The 23,300-nt window shown below is 45.3% G+C and overlaps 1 protein-coding gene across 1 annotated transcript in view; it reads left to right on the top strand.

The window, feature by feature from the left end:
- The window catches only part of LOC138528445 (NACHT and WD repeat domain-containing protein 2-like), a 328,733-nt gene that overhangs the window by 293,221 nt on the left and 12,212 nt on the right, over nucleotides 1-23,300 (top strand). The window contains exon 6 of the mRNA XM_069640078.1: nucleotides 507-1,090. Coding sequence (XP_069496179.1) covers nucleotides 507-1,090 — 584 coding nt within the window. The remainder of the gene's footprint in view (nucleotides 1-506; nucleotides 1,091-23,300) is intronic.

The raw sequence follows: 23,300 nt of genomic DNA, 5'->3' as shown, positions 1-23,300 counted from the left end.
ACTTGCAAAAAAACAAAATACTTAGTCCGAAATGGATACTTATTCTACTCTAAATTTTTGGGGGATTTTTTTTTGCTTGCAATGTGAATTTAAAGTGTTTAAGAACAGACTAAATCAGTGACTTACCCCCTGAAGTGTGCCTGAAATAAACCTTTAATGAATCTAGCAATTACTGTATAGAATTACAGTAGGACAAATTATTTGTTATTCCTATTCTTTCTTATTTAAGGTCGCTGCTCAAAGTGTTACTCTTGTGGAACCCCACTGTTTTTTTTAAAGAGGCCTGAACAAGAAAGCCAGCTACAAAGAGACAAAGAGCCACATGGCGCTGGCCACGGCCCATGAGCTCGCTTTCAGGGGAGGCAAGGGAGACAATAGGGGTAGCAAGGGAGACCTCAGGGGTCAGAGGTGCGACCCCCAAATGACGTGCCTGGCTGCCGGACACCCAAGTGTTGTGTGTGGTCCTCACGTGCAAGCTGCTAAACTCTTTTTTTTTTCTCTTCCAGCCTTGGAAGAAGAGCTGCGCTTTGCGCTTAACAATCAACCGCCTGAAGTGCTGCAGCGCTGCATCTGCTACGTGCACAAAATCCCCTACGAGTCGTTGAAGAAGAAGGGCAGGGTGACCTTCAAGGCATCCTCTTCCAACAGCCACGTGGTCTGCATGCCAGAAGAAACCAGCGACCACAGGAAACTCTGCCAGCTTCGAGATGGCCTCTTGCCTACTTTAGCGCTCCACGGTGGACTGCAGGTCTTCAGCACCACCACAACCTGTGACATGAAGGTGGGCTACACAGAAGAGCGCAAGCAGGCCTACCTGGAGGGTCTGTGCAAACAGTTCTACAGCGACATGCTGAACTTCATAGAGTGCACGGTACCCAAGAAGCCTGCTCACGTTGACAGGGTTGCCGAGGAGGCGATGCAGCATATGTCACTCTGCAACATGTACTCGGATCTGTACACACACGAGTGCAATGCAATGACGCTCATTAACGAATACATTGGCCAGGATGGGGTTCACCGGTCGCCGCTGGTTGTCGTTGGAGAATCCTGCAGTGGGAAAACTGTGCTCTTAGCTTCATGTGCCAAAAAGGTAAAACCTGAATCGTATTAACTCGGTGCTGTGTTATAGCAAAATGCATCTGCTGTTGTTTTCTAGGGACGCCATTTTGGCAAAATACCACAGGAAGTGATTGATTTGCCTAAGATTTTTTTAATGTTTTATTTTTAATGAATGATTATTTATATAGCGCCTTAATCCAAAGTGCTTTACAGAGCATATATTTACATACACGACCCAGGCGCTAAGTGTTTAACGGCGCCGTAAAAGGCTGCGGCGCCGTTAAACACTTAGCGCCTAATTACGAGGTCCCTTTGCGGGACCCGACCTTAACTGCTGGTTTTTCTAGCCGTTAAAGTAGGGACCCGCAAAGGGACTTTGGTGCTAATAACGGTACCGCAATTTGCAGTACCGTTATTAGCGCCTTCCCCATTTCCATTGAGCCCTATGGGACAAGAATGGGGAAGGGCCATGGCGGCATGGGGAATTACCACCCCACCAACCTCGGAATGGGGTGCTAATTCCCCATTCCGCCATGGCGGACACCGGCATGGACCATGGTGCTAGCAGCACCATGGTCCTCCGCCTGGGTCGTAATGAGGCCCAATATCACCTAAACGAAATTGGTACTCCTTTATCGACCTCAGAAGGATGAAAGGCTGAGTTGACCTTGCCGGGATTCGAACCTGCGACCTGCGAATCATGCTCAGATTGCAGCAGCGAGCGCTCAACCCGCTGAACTATCTTACCATTTTACACTGTCTCATAAATAACATAAAATACATTAGAAAGATACATTTTTTAACACAGCTTAACATTTAAAAAACAGTCGTAATTCATCATGCGTTCATCGTAGGTCACATTTCATGGATTATAAAAGGTTAAGCATAGATGGCCTAGGGGAATATCATGATGGCAACTTTAAACCTTCGATTTAGGTTATTTTTGGTTTGGATTTAGATTGATTTAAATTGAACATCTCCCTTGTAGGGAGGAAGGTCAGCCACCTGGGGAGCCAAGGTCTCGTTTCTTCACCACCCTCTGCCAAACATAATAGGCTGATGCTACTGGGGTTGGAGCCTCAGCGCTGAAAATTGGGGCCCAGAATTGATCCGAGGTGCGAGTGCGGACTTCGCTGTAGGCCCTGTGGTACTCTGGACTCCAGGCCCCACACTGAGTCAGAATATGGCGAGTGGACTCTATTTGCTAGCTGCACAATCTACATAGTCTTTCGGCTCTAGGAACCCTAGCCCAGGCCCCTGTGTTTTAGAATACGGGGAGGGTTTGGAGGAGGATGGCGGTGATGAGTCTCACTAATATTGGGAGGCGCAAATTTGTTAAGTAAGGTGTAGGGGTACCGAGTGTGAAGATCTGATGGGAATAGACGTCAAATTTACGGGGGCCGGCTAGGTGATCTAAGGACAGGCCCGCATCCCTACGGGTGAGCTGCCTCTCGATCCTGCACAGGTAGAAATCTAACCATGTCTTGGGGACCGTATCAATACCCAACTCCACCAAACATTGTTTAGCCAGCCTATCAAGGTCACTAAACCAAATGCTCTTTGAAAACTTCTCTGCATGTGCTACCGCCTGTCCTAGCAGAGAGGGGCTGTCCAAATAATTGTAATACATCTGGGCCCAGAATTTAATGTCTGCTAGTTTCCAAGACATTAATAAAGAAGAGAGACCCAGCTCCAGCCGAATGGCCTCCATCATAACACTCCCCGAGACTCCAAGTAACAAGCAAATAATCTTTGCTTCCAATCTAGGGAGCCAGCTCGCTGCCCTCAACTGGAACACCTCAAGAGCGTAGAGAATACCCGGATTGACAGAAGCCCTATAGGCCATAATTCTGGCCTCCAATGATCCCCCTCCCTCAGAGTCGATTGTTCTTTTGAGGGACAGCCATTTGCCCCTGTTACGCTCACCTGATTCCCACGGGGGCGTCGATCTGGACTGGCCCGCTGTTGCTTCCACCAGAGTAACACGTAGAGCCGAGATGACAGACTGGACAGACCCACTTAGCTTCGTTTGTTGGACTCGTACGAATATCTTTCTGCAATGGAGAAAGGGAATTAACCTCCCGTAATCTGAGTGTTAACCCGCCTTCCCACTCCCCTTGTCTGCCCACAGAACACTCCTGAAGTTCCCTCTTAATCTCACCTGAAGATTTGGAAAGATGAGCTCTCCATCCTGCGTCGAGCGCAGGGGCGCGTAGATGACCAGTTACTTCACTGGCGTGGAGGAATTGGTGAGTTCCAGTATTGACTCTAAGTCCAATTGTTCGTAAGAGTTCAAAAGTCTGATCTTCACTCTGCCAGATTCCTTGCAGGTTGCGGATTTAAACCACCAGAAGAGTTCCAAGTGGCAATTGGTAAGATCCTGGTAAGTCTATTGTGGATCTCCCCTTTGGGGCCGGGGTACAGCGATGATGCAGAATTAACTGCGCCGACCCGAAATGAGGTGAGTACCCCCGTGTGGTAAATCAGGTAAGTCTTTGGGGTTAGGTTGTATTGTCCTTGTTTTTTCCCCTTAGGGGCCGGGGTGCGGCGGTGATGCAGAATTGACTGCGCCGACCCGAGATGAGGTGAGTCCCCCCTGTGGTAATCAGGTAAGTCTTTGGGGGTGGTTTGTATTGCTCTTGCTCACCTATCTGTTCTTGTCTCCCCCAGGTGTTGAAGAATGGCCTGGAGATGCTGGACTCGTGATGGAGTAAAGGAATGCAGCCCCGGTTGGTGAGTTCAGCGCGGCGCTGCGAGGTGCGTGGCAATGCACCTGAGAAAGCTTCTCTCTTCCAGATCGGCGATGTGCTGGATCAAGGATTCAGGTAAGGGTTTTGTTCTGACCTCTTCTCCTTCTTCTTTTCTTGTTCCAGGTGTTCCAGGGCTGAAGCGGGCGTGGCTGAAGACTGGAGCTGCTGAAGACACGGTGAGCGTTACGCTGCAGCAAGCAGAACAACGCGAAGCACGTGTGGCTGTCCGGGTGTGGCTTAAATAGCCTTGGAAGAAGTCCCAGGTAAGTATTCTTCCACAGCCCCACCCGAGAGGAAAGGAGTCCCTGAGGTAAAGTAGTCCCTTTAAGCCTCATTTGGCTTGTGGCTTCGTGCAGCATGGTCTGCATCAGGTAGGTATGCAGCATGGTCTGCAACAGGTAAGATTTCTGTAATGAGCCTGGTGCACATGGCGCCAGGACTGACTTTATTCTTATGAGCCTGGCGCCATAGGCGCCAGCACTGTTGTCAAAGAGCCCCCTAACTGGGGTTTTTGGGCATGCTTCAAGTGGCATGATGCCTGCCTCCGGGGTTGCTGGGCCTGGTCTGGCTTTCCGGGGGCAGGCATCGTGACAGCACTCCCCCTCAAGGCCCCTCCTAAAGCTGTTCTCCCTCTCGGCCTTGGTTTGTCTGGAAATTCTTGGTGGAACCTTTTCACTAGTTGAGGTGCATGCACATGGTCACTAGGCTCCCAAGATCTTTCTTGTGGACCATAACCTTTCCAATCAATGAGATAGAAGAGTTTTGATCTCACCCTTTTAGAGTCCAAAATATTCTTGACTTCGAATTCGGGTTCCCCGTCTATGAGGGTAGGTTCAGGTGGGCTGGTTAGTCTAGTTCCTGGTTGCACAGGCTTCAAAAGAGACACGTGAAAAACAGGATGAACACGCATATGACCAGGCAGGTCCAACTTGACGGCCACTGGGTTAATTATAGCCTTAATAGAATAAGGTCCCAAGTACCTGGGGTTAATAGTCTGTGTTCCCTTGAGTGGTAAGTACTTGGTGGCTAACCATACTTGGTCCCCTACTTGATATTGCGGTGCTTCACTCCTGTGTTGATCAGCATCCTTCTTGTATTGATCCTTAGCCTTTTGTAAATGTGCAGTCGCCTCTTTAAAGGCTTGTGTGATAACAGCGTGGAGATGGTCCATCGCAGGCATCTCTAAATGCTGGGGAGAATCTAAGTCTGAGGTTCGAGGATGGTGACCATATATGGTAAAAAAAGGGCTTTGTTTAGTTCCTGAGTGTACAGAATTATTGTATGCATACTCGGCGATCCAAAGAATGTCTTTCCAATCCTCCTCAGATTGATGTAGCATACAACGTAGGTATTGCTCAAGAGTCTGGTTGGTTCTCTCTGTTTGACCGTCGGTCTGGGGATGGTGGCTGGTTGAAAGCCTAACATCAATTTGTGCCAGCTGGCAGCACTTCCTCCAAAAATGTGAAATAAATTGACTTCCCCGGTCTGAAATTAACACGGAAGGAAAGCCATGTAGACGGACAACATTTTCAAGGAACTCCTTGGCCAGGATTGAAGCTGAAGGTATTCCTTTTAAAGGAATGAAATGGGCCATTTTAGAAAAAAGATCTACAATAACTAGAATGGTGTTATAACCATTGCACGGGGGTAAATCCGTGATAAAGTCTAATGACAAGGTATGCCAAGGAGTAGGTGGTATGTCTAACGGTTGTAATAATCCAGCGGGTTTTTTCTTTTCCCCTTTATTTTGAGCGCAAATGCCACAAGACATGACAAACAACTTGACATCTTTTCGCCAGGTGGGCCACCAAAACTGTTTCTTGATTTTGGCTTCCGTTTTTGCAATGCCAGGATGTCCTTCCATCAAGGTGTCGTGGTAATGAGAAATGACAAGTTTCTGTAGTTCCTCTAGTGGCAGAAATAGCCGGCCTTGGTAATAAGGTAGATTGTTGGTGACAGAATACTCTGGGCCTTTCCTTGCCCAGCCCTGTAAGGCATCGGAATCAAAGAGTTGATGGACCTTTTCTTGAATGTCCTCCAGAGAGTGCATGGATGTCAGACCAAGGATCCTCTGTTCAGGAATTATGGGTACAGGTTCTAAAGCTCTTTCTGTTTCTCCCATTCCTATTCGGGACAGGGCGTCAGCTTTTCCATTTTTACAACCTGGTCGATAGGTTATTACAAAATCAAACTCGGCGAAGAACAATGCCCAACGGAGTTGGCGTGAAGATTGGGCCTTGGCTACCTTTGCGTATTGTAAGTTGCGGTGATCAGTGATGACCGTAATGGTATGTCTGGCGCCCAGCAGATAGTGCCGCCAAGCCTTGAAGGCGGACTTGATGGCCAACAGTTCCTTGTCGGTTATAGCATAATTTAATTCGGGAGCCGAAAACTTTCTTGACCAAAATGCCACTGGGTGCAGCTGGTTAGTTTCGGGATTCTTTTGGGAGAGCACTGCTCCCATAGCTGAACTGGATGCATCTGCTTCCACTATGTAGGGAAGCTCTGGGCGCGGGTGTCGTAATACAGGAGCGGACGTGAATTTATTTTTTAACTCTTGGAAGGCGTTCTCGGCTTCTTCTGTCCATGTAAAGCGTTTATTCTTTCGCAATAGTGTTGTAATGGGATGTACAATGTGTGAGAAGTCCGGGATAAACCTGCGGTAGAAATTGGCAAAGCCGAGCATGCTTTGAACTCCTTTGACTGAGCTTGGCGAAGGCCAATTAAGAATTGCGTCCACCTTCCGTGTATCCATCCGGATTCCTTTCGGGGTCAGAATAAATCCAAGAAACTCTACTTCCGTAGTGTGAAAGATGCACTTTTCCAGTTTAGCGTATAACTTATACTGGCGTAACTTTTCTAGGACTGCTCGGACGTGCTTTACATGATCGGATTCTGATAGGGAGTATACTAAGATATCGTCGATGTAAACGACTACACAAACATCGATGAGCTCTCGGAAGACATCGTTCATGAAGAACTGGAAGGCTGCTGGTGGGTTACACAGTCCGAAAGGCATCACCTGGTACTCAAATAATCCGTACTTGGTGCGAAAAGCAGTCTTCCATTCGTCACCCTCTTTGACGCGTACAAGATGATATGCCCCCCGAAGGTCTAGTTTTGTGTATATACAAGCGTTCTATACCTGGTCTAGTAGTTCAGGGATCAAAGGCAATGGGTACCGATTCTTGATAGTTATCTGATTCAGCGCGCGGTAGTCAATGCATGTTCTAAGGTCGCCTTCCTTTTTTGGCACGAAGAACAAAGCGGAAGATGCAGGGGACTTGGACGGGCGGATGAAGCCATTAGCAAGATACTGGTCTAGGTACTGGCGCAAGTGGAGATTTTCAGGTTCCGTGAGGGCATAGATTCTGCTGCAAGGTGGTTGTGCTCCTGGTATGAGATCTATTTGACAATCATACGATCTGTGCGGTGGTAAGGTGTTTGCCTGCTCCTTTTGAAAGACATCCTGAAAGTCTTGGTATTCAGCAGGTAATTGTATGGCAGCTAGTACTGAATTTAGAGTTATCTTTGGGTAACAGGTGTTAGCACATTCTGGGAAGGTTAGTCTCTTCTCTCGCCAATCAATACAGGGATTGTGTTTTCCCAACCAAGGGATTCCCAGTATCAGTTGAAACTGTGGAGTCTTGATTAAATCAAACACCATAACCTCTCGGTGTCCATCCTGACCCAGCAAGGTCATCTCTGCAGTGGAATGAGTTACGGGCCCAGAGGCAATTTCAGTTCCATCAACAGTGGTGACGACATCGATAGTGGTCTTTCGGGTGAGAGGTAGATTCATCCTGGAAGCCAATCCGCAGTCCAAATAGTTTCCTATGGCTCCACTATCTACGTACGCCTTTACCACGTGCATGCGTGATGGCTGCTCTGGATCTATAAGGACCCTGGGTATGGTGAAATGCGAGGTCATAGTGTCCTTCTTTAAGCTCGGCAAGCTGACCTCTACGCTTGCCGGGTGTGATCGTTTCCCGAGTCAGGTTTCAAGTGGTTTTCGTCTGCTGCTCCTATAGTTTTCTTGGGTGGTTTTACAGGGCAGTTCTGAAGGAAATGACCAGTAGCTCTGCAATATAGACATAATTGCTGTTGCCGTCTTCTTTCCCTTTCCTTCTGGGTTAAGGGTCCTCTAACCCCCCGATTTGCATGGGTTCTGAGGCATCTACCCCCTTCGAAGGTACGTAGGTTTTAACCAAGACCTTGTTTTCAAACTTGGTTCGATCAGCCTTTCGGGTTTGAAGTCTGTGATCTAACTGGACCACAAAATCTATATATTCAGCACAGTCTAAAGGCGGGTTCACGACTTGGGCTAAAACATCCTTGAGTTCTCCCCGAAGCCCTCGATGGAATAATGTAATTCGCTTGGCTTCAGGCCATTCGGTTTCCACAACTCATCTATTGAAAGTTGCAATGTAAGATAAAAGATCCTGATTACCTTGCCATAAGGATAAAAGTTCGTTATCCAAGGCCTGTCCTTGGGAATGTTGGGCAAACAGTCTTTCCATGCTAGTTCGAAAACCTTGGAAATCTCGAAGAATCGGGTTATCCTGATTTACTGGCGGAATGGACCAGTCCGCTGCACTGCCGCTGAGATATGACAGTACAAAAGCTACCTTGGCTTGATCGTTTGGGAAAGCTCCAGGTCTACATAAAAAGTGTAAGCGACATTGATTCATGAATATAGCAAACCTCTTAGGGTCTCCGGCAAAGCGTTCAGGCAGAGCCAAGGGAACGGCTCCAGGAAGGTTTATCTGCACCGGGTTACTCGGTGGCACCGGAGCTGGGCTGGCCCCGAGTCCAGGTAGAGGTGTTTGTCCAGCCTGGCTTTGTAATAGCTGTCTGGCCAAATCATCAGTTCGTTCTTTTGATACTATCAATTCCCTCCTGCGGGCATTGGTTTCCTGGCGGGCGGAATGCACTTCGGCCCTTATTTCCCCTAATAATTGGGCCAACTGATCGGCTTCCGAGGTCTCCATGACGCCCAGGTGGGTATTTGTGGGTAGGCTTCGCGTTCTGTTACGCTCACCTGATTCCCACAGGGGCGTCGATCTGGACTGGCCCGCTGTTGCTTCCACCAGAGTAACACGTAGAGCCGAGATGACAGACTGGACAGACCCACTTAGCTTCGTTTGTTGGACTCGTACGAATATCTTTCTGCAATGGAGAAAGGGAATTAACCTCCCGTAATCTGAGCGTTAACCCGCCTTCCCACTCCCCTTGTCTGCCCACAGAACACTCCTGAAGTTCCCTCTTAATCTCACCTGAAGATTTGGAAAGATGAGCTCTCCATCCTGCGTCGAGCGCAGGGGCGCGTAGACGACCAGTTACTTCACTGGCGTGGAGGAATTGGTGAGTTCCAGTATTGACTCTAAGTCCAATTGTTCGTAAGAGTTCAAAGGTCTGATCTTCACTCTGCCAGATTCCTTGCAGGTTGCGGATTTAAACCACCAGAAGAGTTCCAAGTGGCAATTGGTAAGATCCTGGTAAGTCTATTGAGGATCTCCCCTTTGGGGCCGGGGTACAGCGATGATGCAGAATTAACTGCGCCGACCCGAAATGAGGTGAGTACCCCCCTGTGGTAAATCAGGTAAGTCTTTGGGGTTAGGTTGTATTGTCCTTGTTTTTTCCCCTTAGGGGCCGGGGTGCGGCGGTGATGCAGAATTGACTGCGCCGACCCGAGATGAGGTGAGTACACCCTGTGGTAATCAGGTAAGTCTTTGGGGGTGGTTTGTATTGCCCTTGCTCACCTATCTGTTCTTGTCTCCCCCAGGTGTTGAAGAATGGCCTGGAGATGCTGGACTCACGATGGAGTAAAGGAATGCAGCCCCGGTTGGTGAGTTCAGCGCGGCGCTGCGAGGTGCGTGGCAATGCACCTGAGAAGGCTTCTCTCTTCCAGATCGACGATGTGCTGGATCAAGGATTCAGGTAAGGGTTTTGTTCTGACCTCTTCTCCTTCTCCTTTTCTTGTTCCAGGAGTTCCAGGGCTGAAGCGGGCGTGGCTGAAGACTGGAGCTGCTGAAGACAAGGTGAGCTTTACGCTGCAGCAAGCAGAATAACGCGAAGCACGTGTGGCTGTCCGGGTGTGGCTTAAATAGCCTTGGAAGAAGTCCCAGGTAAGTATTCTTCCACAGCCCCACCCGAGAGGAAAGGAGTCCCTGAGGTAAAGTAGTCCCTTTAAGCCTCATTTGGCTTGTGGCTTTGTGCAGCATGGTCTGCATCAGGTAGGTATGCAGCATGGTCTGCAACAGGTAAGATTTCTGTAAAGAGCCTGGCGCCCATGGCGCCAGGACTGACTTTATTCTTATGAGCCTGGCGCCATAGGCGCCAGGACTGTAGCCAAAGAGCCCCTAACTGGGGTTTTTGGGCATGCTTCAAGTGGCATGATGCCTGCCTCCGGGGTTGCTGGGCCTGGTCTGGCTTTCCGGGGGCAGGCATCGTGACAGCCCCATGCCCTACGCGACGTGCCAGTGCCAAGTTCTTGCGGACACAGGCCAGGTCTAATAGATATTCCCAGGTATCAATAGTCAGTTACCTGTTCCAGCTTTACTCCCCTCAACCACCATACGAAAGAAGGTGCACCCTAGGCTCCCTTCCCACAGATCCTTATTTTCGTTTTTTCCGCGTTGGGGAGTAGGCCATGTTCTCAGGCAAAAGTGTGTAGGGCATTAAGGATTTCTGCAGTCCTAGCGGAGTGCGGTCTAGGATTACCGTATCATCTGCATAACGTAGGCAGAGGAGCTGATCTTTCCATATTGCTGGGATGATTCTTTGTTCTGCTCAGGTTTGCGGGTATAAGTTATATAATATGAGGGCCAATGGGCACCCCTGTTTTACACCTTGTGTGGTGGTAATGGTGCTTGACAAGTCCCCCTCCTGAGAGAGCCTGACTTTGACATTCGTGTCACTGTAGAGGGCCTTAATAAAATAAAGAAGTGAAGGGTCTATACCCCATGCTTCCAGCTTTCCCCAGAGTTTTGCTTTAATTATGCTGTCGAAAGCTGCAGAGGAATCAATGAAGCATAGGTATAGTGCCACTCCTGGGTAACATTGGGTGTCAGATATAAGGGCAAGGAGGGACCTATAGAATGGGAAGTAGATTATGTACGGAATATCGATTTGTAACCCCTGTGACTGAACCAGTCTGAATAGTGATGTCTTGAAAGTAAGCCTGACTTTAGGTTTTGATAGTTGTTTAAAGAAAATGTATAATGGCCCGTGTGGTTAGGATCAATGACCCTGTGATGTCACATTCTGTGATATTATCCAGCTTAGTTTTTGGAAATGGAAAATCAAGAAAGATGAGGATGATGTGTATTTTAGTTATCAGAAATTGTGTTATTTGCTTATTTTGGTGATAAAAGCCATGGTGGTGGGTTAAACTTGCCAGCAACAGCTGCCAGCCTGAATTTTCAGCCCCAAACCAAGCAAAGGCCTCGAATGTGGGCTGTAGTGTCTTTACCAGCAGGTACATCCCACCGCCGGAACTAATATTGCCATTAGCACATACAACATACACCGTCGCACGGCTGCTGATAGTCAATTTATAATTCCTTGTTGGAAACCTATTTACACTGCAAGCACATTGTCCTCAGAGCATAAATAGCTCTTGTGAATTGACAAAGTCGTCGTCATCAAGAAAAAAACAAAGGGTGTTCTTCCAAAAAAGAACTGCTAAAAAGATGCAGACCTAAAGAGAGTGGTGAGTGAAAAATGAGGCAGGAATTAAGTAACATTAAATTAAAAGAAAACAAGTGGGAGGTGAAAAGCTTCATACAGACTACCAAACAATTAGTGCTAGCATGCACAGTTAAATATTAATTTCATATTGCCTTGGTGGTGTGATGAGTCAGATATGGGAGTCTCACAAGTCTCCATTTATTACAAATAAAGGGTGAGCCAAATGCCTGACTTTCCCATACCTAACAAACCAAAACTAGAGGGAAATTAGCTAGTCTCCAAAAAGAAATTTTGTCACTCACATGCATACAACAAAACTCACACAGGAATTATATGGCGGTTTTCAACTTCATAAAATAACATATAAATTCAACCTTAAAGAAAACAGAAATTCTTGTGATCACCGTTGGATCCACTTCCCCTGGATCAATTCAGGATGTTGTCAACCAAAGTTAAATTGTAGGAAAGTTCTTTCCACTAACCAAGATCCACTTCAACTAAAATACACAGTTCTTTTCATCCAGTATGTCCTTCACTTGGCACAGTGACTACCAAGGGTTCTTACTATTAAAACAATTGTGAAGGTTTTCACAACCTTCTGCTTGGCGAACCACAAAAGACTCTCTCTTCATAGATCAAGATGAGAAGTCAATGTAAAGAGTTATTTTCTCAAAGACCAATCACTTACTATCACATTGCCTTTCCTCTTCATAAGCAACACTATAATCAGGATGGTTCATTCAGCAAGTTATACTTTAGTCAAGATGGTTATGTAACAGTTCGTGAAAACACAGTAATGGAGTTGCCACCTCTTTTCAACCACAACCTTGACAACCTTCTACCACAGTCACAGTACTTCAAACCTTCTTCTTCCTGGTCCACTCGCCTGCCAGGACTAACCACTATTTGTCCTTTTCCTGGTATACTCGCCTGCCAGGATAAAGCTCCTACTACTATGATTTCAACTCTGTGGTGAGGTTTGTTCTAAACTTTCCATACTTAAATCATCAATAGGGAAAGATGAACCAACAACAGCTTCTTGGGTAATTATTTTGACTTGCAGCACAATTGAACAACCTCTTGCTGCACAAAAGGACAATGATTCTCACATTGATCTATTTGCCCTATGCAATACAGGTCACAGTTCTCTCCCCCTTGATTCCTTCTACAAGGAGGGGTTTTATCCTGCCATCTTTGATTTCCTTCATCACAACCTACTGGCTGCTGGCAATATATGTTACAATTTTCTTCCAAAGGGTATCTGTGACTGCTACATTCAAATTGCCTTGGTGTTACTTTCAGCTTTCTTTGACTTTGACAATGCAGGTTATACTGTTCCTCTTTTGGAAAGTGGTATTCACAGTGATTGTTTATTGTCCCATTTGGCTTGGACAATGTCAGTTAATATATCCTCTGATTCGATATCTCCCCTTTGGGAGATTACATTTGCTTTGCTCAGCTATTGCCCCCTTTTAACTTTGGCAATTTATGTTACAATATTCTCCTGTTCGCTTCAATGTAAAAATGTGGTATTCAAAAGGTCTATTTATGCCCAGCGGTCTCGGAGCACCATGGGGTTACCGCAAATAGGCAAACTCACCAGTATGTCCTTGCATCACTGTTTGGTTTGCTGATTCTGCTTTTTCCCATGTCAGGCCCTTTCTGAGGTTTGACAGCTCTGGGTAACTTTTCTCCGCCCCGCTCTGGCTGTCAGTGGAGCACTCACTTCTCCATATGTGCTCCGTTGAGAATGCTTCACCAGAGTTTAAGGCAGGACACAGAGAGTGTCTCTCTCCTCTGGGACAGCCGGTCTTCACACCACTTCTTGCTGCACGTCCTCTGCCTTGGTCTGGACCTCCGCCCTCCACCACTTTCCTCCCACGGCATCCCGCAAATGACAATGCAACGGCTCCAGACATTGCTACCTCCTGTTGCTGCTGCTTCTACTACAACTTTCTACTGACCTGCACATGACAGGACTTTAAATATTGAAAGGTCCTGCTCCGGTGTGGGTCTTATGAACAGCTAGACCTCTCACTACAATTTAGTGACTCTGTGCTCCTCTTCTCAGTACTAAGAGTATTATGGGACTTGAAGTCCATTATGTTCTTAGTTGTTGTAGGATTATTGAATCAACTCAGTTTAAATGGTTTATAGGATATATATTTAAGGGAATGTTTTAAAGGAGGTAATGGTTTTTTCCTAGGTTAATCCAAACCTTATGTAAAATCATAACCACTAAATGTAGTTGCATTATCTCTCTGTTCCCTATAAACACCATGTTCATATTTACAAAAATCGGATCTCACGTTTCTCACCTTGACTAAATCCAAGAGGGGGGGACCCTACTGTGGCAACATGCCATCAAATGCTCAGGAATTAGGAGGCCCTCATCCTCAGAAGAAGACAAACACTGCATATCTCTGGAAGAATCTAGTGCAGTCAATGTACATACGAGATACTCCCGCTACTGGACTATGGAACCTACACAAAACAACTGGACATTACCCTTGCGGGTCATGTTCAGTATGTAAACTCACCAAGAAAACTAAGTCTTTCCACATTAATGAAAGACTATGGACTCTGAAACACCATAAGAACTGCAAAAGCAGTCAGGTGATCTATTGCATTCAGTGCCCATGTGGCTACCGTTATGTAGGCCAGACCATGCGTAAGGTGGGCACTCGGATCTCCGAACACCGATCCAGGATCCGATGCAAACAAATGACATCACCTATGGTAGCGCACTACACATAGAACCGCCACACACCCGATGACCTTCTATGGTGGGTGCTAGAAAAAGTTGGGTCAGGCCCCAATATTCAGACCAGGCTCCTTAATCTAGAAAACAGATGGATCCATAGACTGGATACTTTGGAGCATGGCCTCAACGAATTGCACAACCCCCAGTTTTAACAACCCACTGGGGTTCTTTGTGTCACCTTATCAACACTGCCATCTCCTCCACAGACAGATTCACCACCTCTCCATATTGGAGACCTCACGATAATCAGAATGACTTCACCCTGCTCCCATGGCAGGTCCGGACATGCTTCCTCCGAGCCAGCGTAAGCAGGAACCTCGCTAACGGCTCTGCCTGACACACAAAAACATGTTTACAGCATCAACCACCGCGCGAGCTACGCCGCCCGCTTACTTGCACTTGCTTTAGTACAGGTAAACACATACACTAATTCATTCCTACATTGTCCTCTTCAAACACATACCGGCTTTGTTAGCAAGGCACATCCCCTGAGGACACAGCCCACACATGCCGCAGCATCGACACATGAGGATGAGCTACCTCTCATCCCCCGTGAGCTGTGTGCTACTATCTCTCCTACTCCCGTAGACGAGCCCGGCCACGCCCCCCTCCCAAGAGGACCAGTACCTCGGGTCCCCTAGCAACCACACCACGCTCCCGCCTAAGCATGACTCGGCACAATGAGCGTCTATCTGACAGGCTCCAGTGACGCTGGGGGTTTTGTGACACCATCCAATGGGCGCCCAGCATCCATCTGGACCCCGCCCCCAACTGTGCTCGTGATACTCGAGCCGGCGGCTGCCTCCACAGACAGCCATTGACCGGCACTCAAACACAGTGAGCGGAGCGCCCGTCTCAACGAAAGCAGCCGGGAAGTACAGGTTAGATTTATTTTTTCTCCCTCTGGCAGGTTCTCCCTTCTGTATATACCCCATATTCTCCATTAAAGCACACTTCCTCTCCTTTCCTCTCTGGCTCACTCAGCAACCAGGATTCAGTCCTGCCCACGGCCAAGACCGCGCTGAAGCCGGCTACAGACACTGCATAACGAATGTTGTGCTGACATACACCACACGGCTGGGAACTGTTACTGCGTGTCAACCCTACGGCTCCGGATATTCTCCAGACGCCACCCTAACCTGCCCAGTCACCCAGCTGGTTCCAGATTAGGCTACCCACACCTTCAGGTGAGCACCAACACACGCAAACCACGGGTGACACCCTTACTCTCCACACACCCCCCTGACCCCTTCACAATACATGCACCCTGAACTCACATCCTTTTCTCTCCCGCCAGCTCCTGCACTCAGCCGTTCACTTATATGCTAAGTTGAACCCACGGCCTGCGCCTCTGCCAGATACCTCTCCCCTCCTCTACCTACAGAGAGGGGACAGCTCACTCGAGGCTACGCTACCTCACCTGACCACGGACACCCCATTCCGTGGCCATCAAGGTACAGAGACTGCAACTCATGCAGTCAACATTCACCTCCTCACACCCACAATGGCAACCTGGTGTCAAGACAGTTGGGGGGAGACGTGGGATGTTGAGCACTGATAAAAAGGGAACATTTGGATAGAATAAGTGCATTCCTTTTCTATCTCTTTCACTTCTGACTAGGCAGCCACAGTAGAAAGCTTTGCACGATTAATACACTGAACTAGTAATTCCTGTGGAGATCTTTCTCTTTTTCTTCCCTTGTTGGTTTAATTTATTAACAAACTTAATTCTAACCCTGACCTACCGTTTGGACACCAATACAAGAGGCAATCACTGCCTTCTGCACCTCATTTTTACAACATGTACTTCCTTACAAGTTTTCTTCTTTCTCTCTATTTCGCAGAATTTGTCCTTCAATGCCCTGATGAAGGCGGAATACTTCATTTCTCTTTACTTTCCTTTTGGTCAGTAACCGCTGAAACGCAAGAACTGTGAGGGGAGTGTAGGTGTCACTCCATCCACCCACACATTGTAACTTCCTCAAAACTGGGATCCCCCACTGCGTTGGCAAACTCTTACCTTGGATAAAAGACGATACACCCGAGAAGACATATCAGGAATCTATTGTTTGCATATTGGGAATAACAAGCAGTTATCTCCCAACCATAGCAGCAAAAACCATGTTGACTTCATTGATGTGTTCTTAATTTTGTGTAAGGACAGGCAGGCACACTCCTGTCCTTATTTTGCTGCTACTGTCAACTACGTGTTTCTCTTTCTCTAATTCTGCCTATCATTCCTCTCCCTTATCTGCATGTCCTTCCTTTTTTATCCGACACCATCACTTGGATTCAAACCTACTTTGTCTGTGACTATAGAACAGGAAAGTACTAGGTGTGTGTTATAGTTATTGTGACCTTTATTTGTTGTTTATGCTTTCAACGAGTACAACATAACAGGTTGTGCTTTTTTATCATATTTCATGCTTTGATTTACATCACGGACACTGGTTGCAAACTTTACATGTCTGGGATGATAATCACCAGACAAACAGTTATTTTCACAAATCTGCTTGTGCAACCAAATACAGAACTGATTTACTTCAATTAAGACTTGTGTTCTATTGTTTGTTTGTGTTTTTTCATCATATTTGCCTTACTTTGGTGTTCAACCTCTTTTTGTCTAGTGGATTAGATCTAATGTACCTCATGGCATTCATTGCATCAATATTGGGTTGACAAGGGGAGGTTTAGGAATAATACCAACCCCCGTCTGTTCTATAAACCCATGGCACAGCAACACTCTCTATCCCTTGATTTATATCTCTGGACGGAGTCACCACATTCCTGTAACAGCCTTCTCCTCCCATGTGATCCTTCCCCCTGACACCCCCCCCAAGGTTTAGGATCAGGTAGCTTCTGCTTTCCTCTGGCCACATGGGATGAGAATTTAGGCTGGGTTTCTGTGATGACTCTGCAGGATTCATCACATGCCCTTGCCCTAAAGAACTGGCCTCCCGCTCCAGGTTCTTTTCCTACATCTGATCCATCAGCTTCTGTCAAATCCCTAGAGGAATCTTGTTCTTTCCAATTCCACACAGGGTATTCAAAAAATATTTCTTCTTGATCCCAAGAATTTAGGGGGCACTAAGAGGAAGAAAGGGGTTAATTAGCATTCCTTTGTACTGTCTCAAAATTAGGAAAAACAGTTCTAATAATGGTTTCCTCTGATAAAACCTGGAATAATGACAGCATTTATTTTAGTAGCTTTCCCTTGGATTCCAATAGTGACTGTGGTTCTATGATAGATTTCTTCATTTCGATGTACACAGGTTAGTTTAATTGGGTGACTTGTCTTCTGACCTTTGAGAGTTATGTATAGATAGGTTCCTTCAAGATACATAACCCAGTGCAGCCATCCATTGATAGAAACACACAATGTGCTAGAAAGAGAGACCTTTATTTCCCCCATGGCCAGCCGGGAGCGTTTGTCCTGTCATCCATGGTCAAAGCTGAAAAGAAGAAAGTCTCAAAATTCTTCTATCTCTAACATTTTTATAACAAAAATATACATGACTCACCAGTTCTGTCCTTACATGAATCTTACAATCTAATTGGTCAGGTTCTCATGAATAATATACATTACCCTCTATCATTGGCTACAAATACTTCATGAAATGCATCATTATTTACTTTTGCAATGACCTCATAATATGCTGACCAGCATAAAACTTATTATTCTCACTTTCTTGAACACAGGAGATGTTTTGCAACTCAAAAGCTGGATGGAAGTGGTTTTGAGATGATGTGGGATTTGGCCAACTCTGCCAATGACACAAGGCTTGCTGTCACATCCCCATTGGCCCATCTGTTCTACCTTATCTATCTCTCACTTACTGCCAAATTCCTTTTTAAGAAACATTGCTAAAAACGGTCTACTCTACTATTTAATGCTGCCAAGTTCACGTGCCTGGCTCTGCTTGAGCACACCCTCCCTTTTCTACTTTCTCAATCCTGCCTAAACCACTATTTCTGTGGCTTCAGCAATTCTATCTTCTCTGAGGGTTAAGGCCTTTATTCATTTTAAATGCATGTTTATGGCATCCATTTTAAATGAGATGGATACCTTTTGCTGTGTCATTTCTGTGTTTATGAAATATATTCATATGTTATTCATGTCGTGCCAAATGTGTGCATTTCTTTATATACGTGTTTTCCTACAGGAATCAGTGCAGTGTAATATTTTTCATGTCTAAGTGCCTTCTTTTAACTTATTGTTCATGTAGCTTCATGATGAATGTAATTTTCTCCATGTCTATTGAATGTGTACATATACCCTATCACTTCTTGCCACTTTCAATTTATATTGTATCCATTCCCCAATGCACCTGAATGGGTTAAGAGAGGTATGGCTGACGCAATGAATAATTCTTCTCTCTTTTACAAGGTTGGACAGAAGGGCAGGGCATGGGCCCTGAGTGACATGCTCACCTACACATCACCAGAGGGAGAGGGGTAGTCCCTTTTGGTGTACTCTACATTTCCCCCCTCTGATCGAGATATCGACCATACCCTCATTTTTTACCCTCCAACCACAATAGGTATATTTATGCATCACCTATCTCAAACACCCCCCTAAACTCAGTGCTCTTCCCAATATGGGAGGTGTCATGGAAAACATTTCTAAAGGACCAATGATGTCTCCAACGATGTTGTTTTCTTCTTATGTATTGTATATGAATCTTTTTTGTTCAGAGATGTAGAATATTTTGTCCTCTTTTATTATTTATGTGTATATACGTATCCCCAGTAAATGTCACTGTTTACTTCCATCTAGTTCGTAACCCTCTTACTCAATTAAACATTAATTAACATGCACAACGAGTGATCCTGCCACTACGAGAATCAGGATATATCGTTAAATGACATTTATATACTATTTGAGGGGACCCACCAGCCCATTTTTACTTTCACCCCTCTTTCTTCTTCTCTTCCTGTAAATAGTAGTTAATCAAAAATGCATACATACACAATTTATCTCTTCCTCAATCACACAATGTTTCCTTGTCCCTGTCCCGTTCACCAGCTGCTTTTATTCAACTGTCTGGCAATCAACTGGCTCAATTCTCATCTTCAAATCTTCCATCTGGTTCTTTGTTCTTCTCCATACCAAGTCCAAGGACCTTTCATCAGTCCATTATCTTCCCATCTGCTTTGCAACAAGTTCAGGGGCCCCTTAGTTCATATAAAATGTCCTTATCTTCTTGAGCAAGATAGTCAGTCAAGGGGACATAGTTGTAATTGGGGATGCAAGGACCGGGGAATACATAAAGGGGAGTACAGTAATTTTGAGTTATTTATAATGCGCACACAACAAACTTAATCAAATCCTGGCGCAGATGGAGCAATAGGCTAATTAGAGAAAAATTCAGCCAGATGAGTATTAATGCCAGTGAAATTCACCGGGAAGGATGTGTGCGAGCAGCAACTATTTAGGTAAATTCAGCCAAATGAATGTCAATGCCAATGGAATTCATCGGGAAAGAGTGTGTAGTAACAGCGCCTATTCAAATAAATAGGTCTTTAGACCAGCTCTGAAAATCGATAGGGAGTTTGCCCTTCTTAGGTTCAGTGGAAGGCTATTCTTGGTCTGGCGACTGAAAAACTGCGATCTCCTCTTGAGACACAGTTCGTCCTGGGAATAGTAAGCAGACATTGATCTTCGGAACTTAAAGCCCGAGTTGGATGACAGCGCTTCAATTTGTTCATTAAATTGTTGCCAACCCATTGGTGCATTTGTACACCAAACACCCTATCTTAAACTTTATGTGATCCTCTACCGCTAACCAATGTAGAGAGTGGTGAAGACCTGAGGTTGAGGTATTTTTAGATGCACCAAATACCACTCTTACTCCTACTTTTTGTAAATGGTGAATCTGTTTGGCCGGAGCTCTAGCCAAAAGGCTGTTACAATAATCTAGTTTGGAATTGACTAGGGCTCCCACCACCAAAGCACGGTCAGTGTCAGTTACATAAGGCAGTGCTTGGCGCAGAAGGCAGATGTTATAGTAAACTGACTGTACTTTGGCTGAGACCTGACTACTACAGCCCAAGTCACTCTGCCAAACACAGCCAATATTTATTCCCTTACTGATGTATATGAGACTAGACTATTTCAGTTCAGTGGCAACTGGGCATCTGGCTGGGTCCCCTTAGCCCTTTCTATGACAGATAGGGCCTTCATCCCTGCTTGTAGGTTCGGGTGTATAGGGCACTTGAAGTGCAGGTATTCCGTTTCCATCTGTAACATAAAAAAAACTGGGCGAGTTTCTTGAAAAATAAATGCATTTTATTATCATCAGTCCCTCCTAAAATCTGAACATTACTACTTCAATGCTTTTGTTTCTTTGAAATATGACTACCTCCTAAACACTTACTATTAACATTTCTTCTTTTAATTTTGTTCAATGGCTGCTCCTCCTCCCTCTTGTGCCTATTTTAGTATCAACTTTGTTCATCTATGTTGTACCTGGCTATGCCTGTGACGTGGGACAAGAGAGCACACCCAAAATATTTTGCTTTGCCCTCTCTTGCCTCACCCTCTTCACATGTTCACACAACACTTTGTCCTACTCAGTGTTGTGCTGAGCGCAAATGTCATCTCCTAGTGCTTCTCCTAATTGGAAAAGGAAAAATCTCTCCTCTGTCTTTTGATAACACTCAATGGGAATTGTTACATCATTAATACTCCTTTCTTTTGTAACCATACAATAAAATAAAATAAAAAACAAAATATACAACAAGACAGAAACAACAATAACAAAAACGGAAACATTTTCTTTTATTTTCTTCCTCTGCTGGTCTTTTTCCTTTTTCTTGACATGTCCATGGATATATGTTATTCACTTCCTCTAGAGACTGAATGAAGGCAAAAGTTATGATATGCTAACACATTTAACCATACTGCCCTTTTAGTAAGTCTTTCTTTTCCTGTTTTGTAATTTTCAAAATACTCCAAATATACTAAATATATGACATGCACTCCATGTTCTCTCATGTTGTGCTAGCAGGGCATGAGGTTACTGTTGCTTAAGTTGGTGCTAGTGTAGAGGAGTAGACGTGTACCTCACTGATAGACTCCACCCCCTCAATTCTGTCCTAATGGATGAAAGGCAGGAAGACACTGTGTTTGACACCAGGTATCATACCAATAATGCATCGAGTGTACGAGACATGTAATGCACTCAGACAACCATATTGAATGTACCTTCATACTGAATTTGTAGCAGGAGAGTTGCAGGCACCACTGAATATCGAAGAACTATAAAGAAAACCTGACAGGTGCAAAGTGATGTCATAAGCAGAAGATATAATGACGCATCGAAACTATAGAAGAATACTTAAAGAATGGAGATATAACTGAAGAAATAAGAGTATACCTATGTACAGGTGAGAAGAAACCATATATATAGAGAAGATGAGTAGTGAATGTATATAAGCAGAAACACAAGGTAGATGAGCCATATAGCATCTTGCTGCAGTAGAAAACATAACATGGGTGAAGCGGCCATGTTGGAAAAATGGATGCCGATTCTCAATGATATCAAGCGAAGAGCTCAAGGGAAAGAGGCAAGAGCTGCAGAGCCGACATAGGCTGGAAATACAAATTTGTGCATGAACAAAGAACAGTTGCTGGCCCGAGATCTAAGATGCCACAGCGAGAAGCTACTGAAGGATGCAAGGGGAGTTAACGAGGATAAGCAACCTACTTAGGACATATTTCTCTTAGATAAAGTAAATGAGTGAACATTTGTGGATGACCAGTATTGACAATCCAGGATGCAGACAAGCCTATGTGAGACAGAGCAACCAAGTCTCTGGAGGCCGAAGAAGATAATGACACCTGAAATAAGCGAATCAAATAGCACTAAATCAAAGACAAAATGAACTAAATCATGGTCTCTTAATATGTAACTCCGAACTCGGCCTATTCATTAAGCTCCAGATGAAGATAGTGGTGTACCTATGCTCCCTTAAAAGCCCCAGAGAAGAGAACAGTCTGCAAGGTCAAAGAAGAGCCCTTGGCTGAAGGCTTGGCTGATAAGAGATGATAGAACTAATTGGACAAATGGGCAGTGGTCTGACATTGCTCTCTGCATCTGAGTTTCGTTTTGCTTATGTGCTGCTAGTGAACCGAGTGTCCAAGGTTGAGAAAGGATGTCAAACTATCATGAGGGCCTATGCAACAATGAGCATACAATGTTGCATGAGCCAATCTGCATCTGCTATACTGCTATGATCTGTATTTCAAGACCTGCCTGCTAGGCAAGGGGCCGCCAATAAAATTACTAACACTTATAGGTTCTGTAAATAGACATGTTCCCCTAACCAATCCCCTTGCCCAATGCCCAATAGGTTTTATTATTTGCCACCTAGGAAGACGTTATAGCTGACGCACATTGAGGTATAAAGTCTTTGTGTACCTAAAAAGTAAATGTGAGTGTGTGAACTGCAATTCGTTGTTTGCCAGATTGCTGTACTTTATTTAATTGATAATAACGTAGTACTTTGCCATATTCTAGTCTATCCGGTTATTGGGTCCAAGATTGCTCATTATGGTAATCCCATATTCCTTGAGTCTGTCCGGTTATTGGGTCCAAGATTTCTTATTATGGTAAGCCCATTCTGCGCATGAATACTCCCAAAAAATGCTACTGCATACTATGCTTGCCTTGTGGGAATATTGTCTGCTATTGTGGGAGGGGAGGGGAGTATATATATATTCAGTAGGTGTGCTGCTCCCCATTCTTTGTGGCCATAACATTACAAAATCAATACTTGATATCCCTATATGTGTCCATATCTTGTGCATGATGCCTTCTCTTTCCACATCTCCAAGCTTCTAATAAATAGTAATGGTCAACAGCATGCTCAGTACTTGTACCAAATTCTCCTTGCCTCGGTTTCCAATCCTCAACCGCTAAATAAACGCGCATTAACCAAGCCTTTGTTTGTCAAATTAATCTGTCTGTGCTCCTCACCAAGAGCGATCACTGTCCTTCAGATTATTCCCTCACTTTCGCTGCTCCTAGCTT

Source organism: Ambystoma mexicanum, chromosome 7q (assembly GCF_040938575.1).
Source record: "Ambystoma mexicanum isolate Mex_15411 chromosome 7q, UKY_AmexF1_1, whole genome shotgun sequence".
Classification (NCBI taxonomy): Eukaryota; Metazoa; Chordata; class Amphibia; order Caudata; family Ambystomatidae; genus Ambystoma; species Ambystoma mexicanum.
This window is presented reverse-complemented; position numbering and strand designations above follow the sequence as displayed.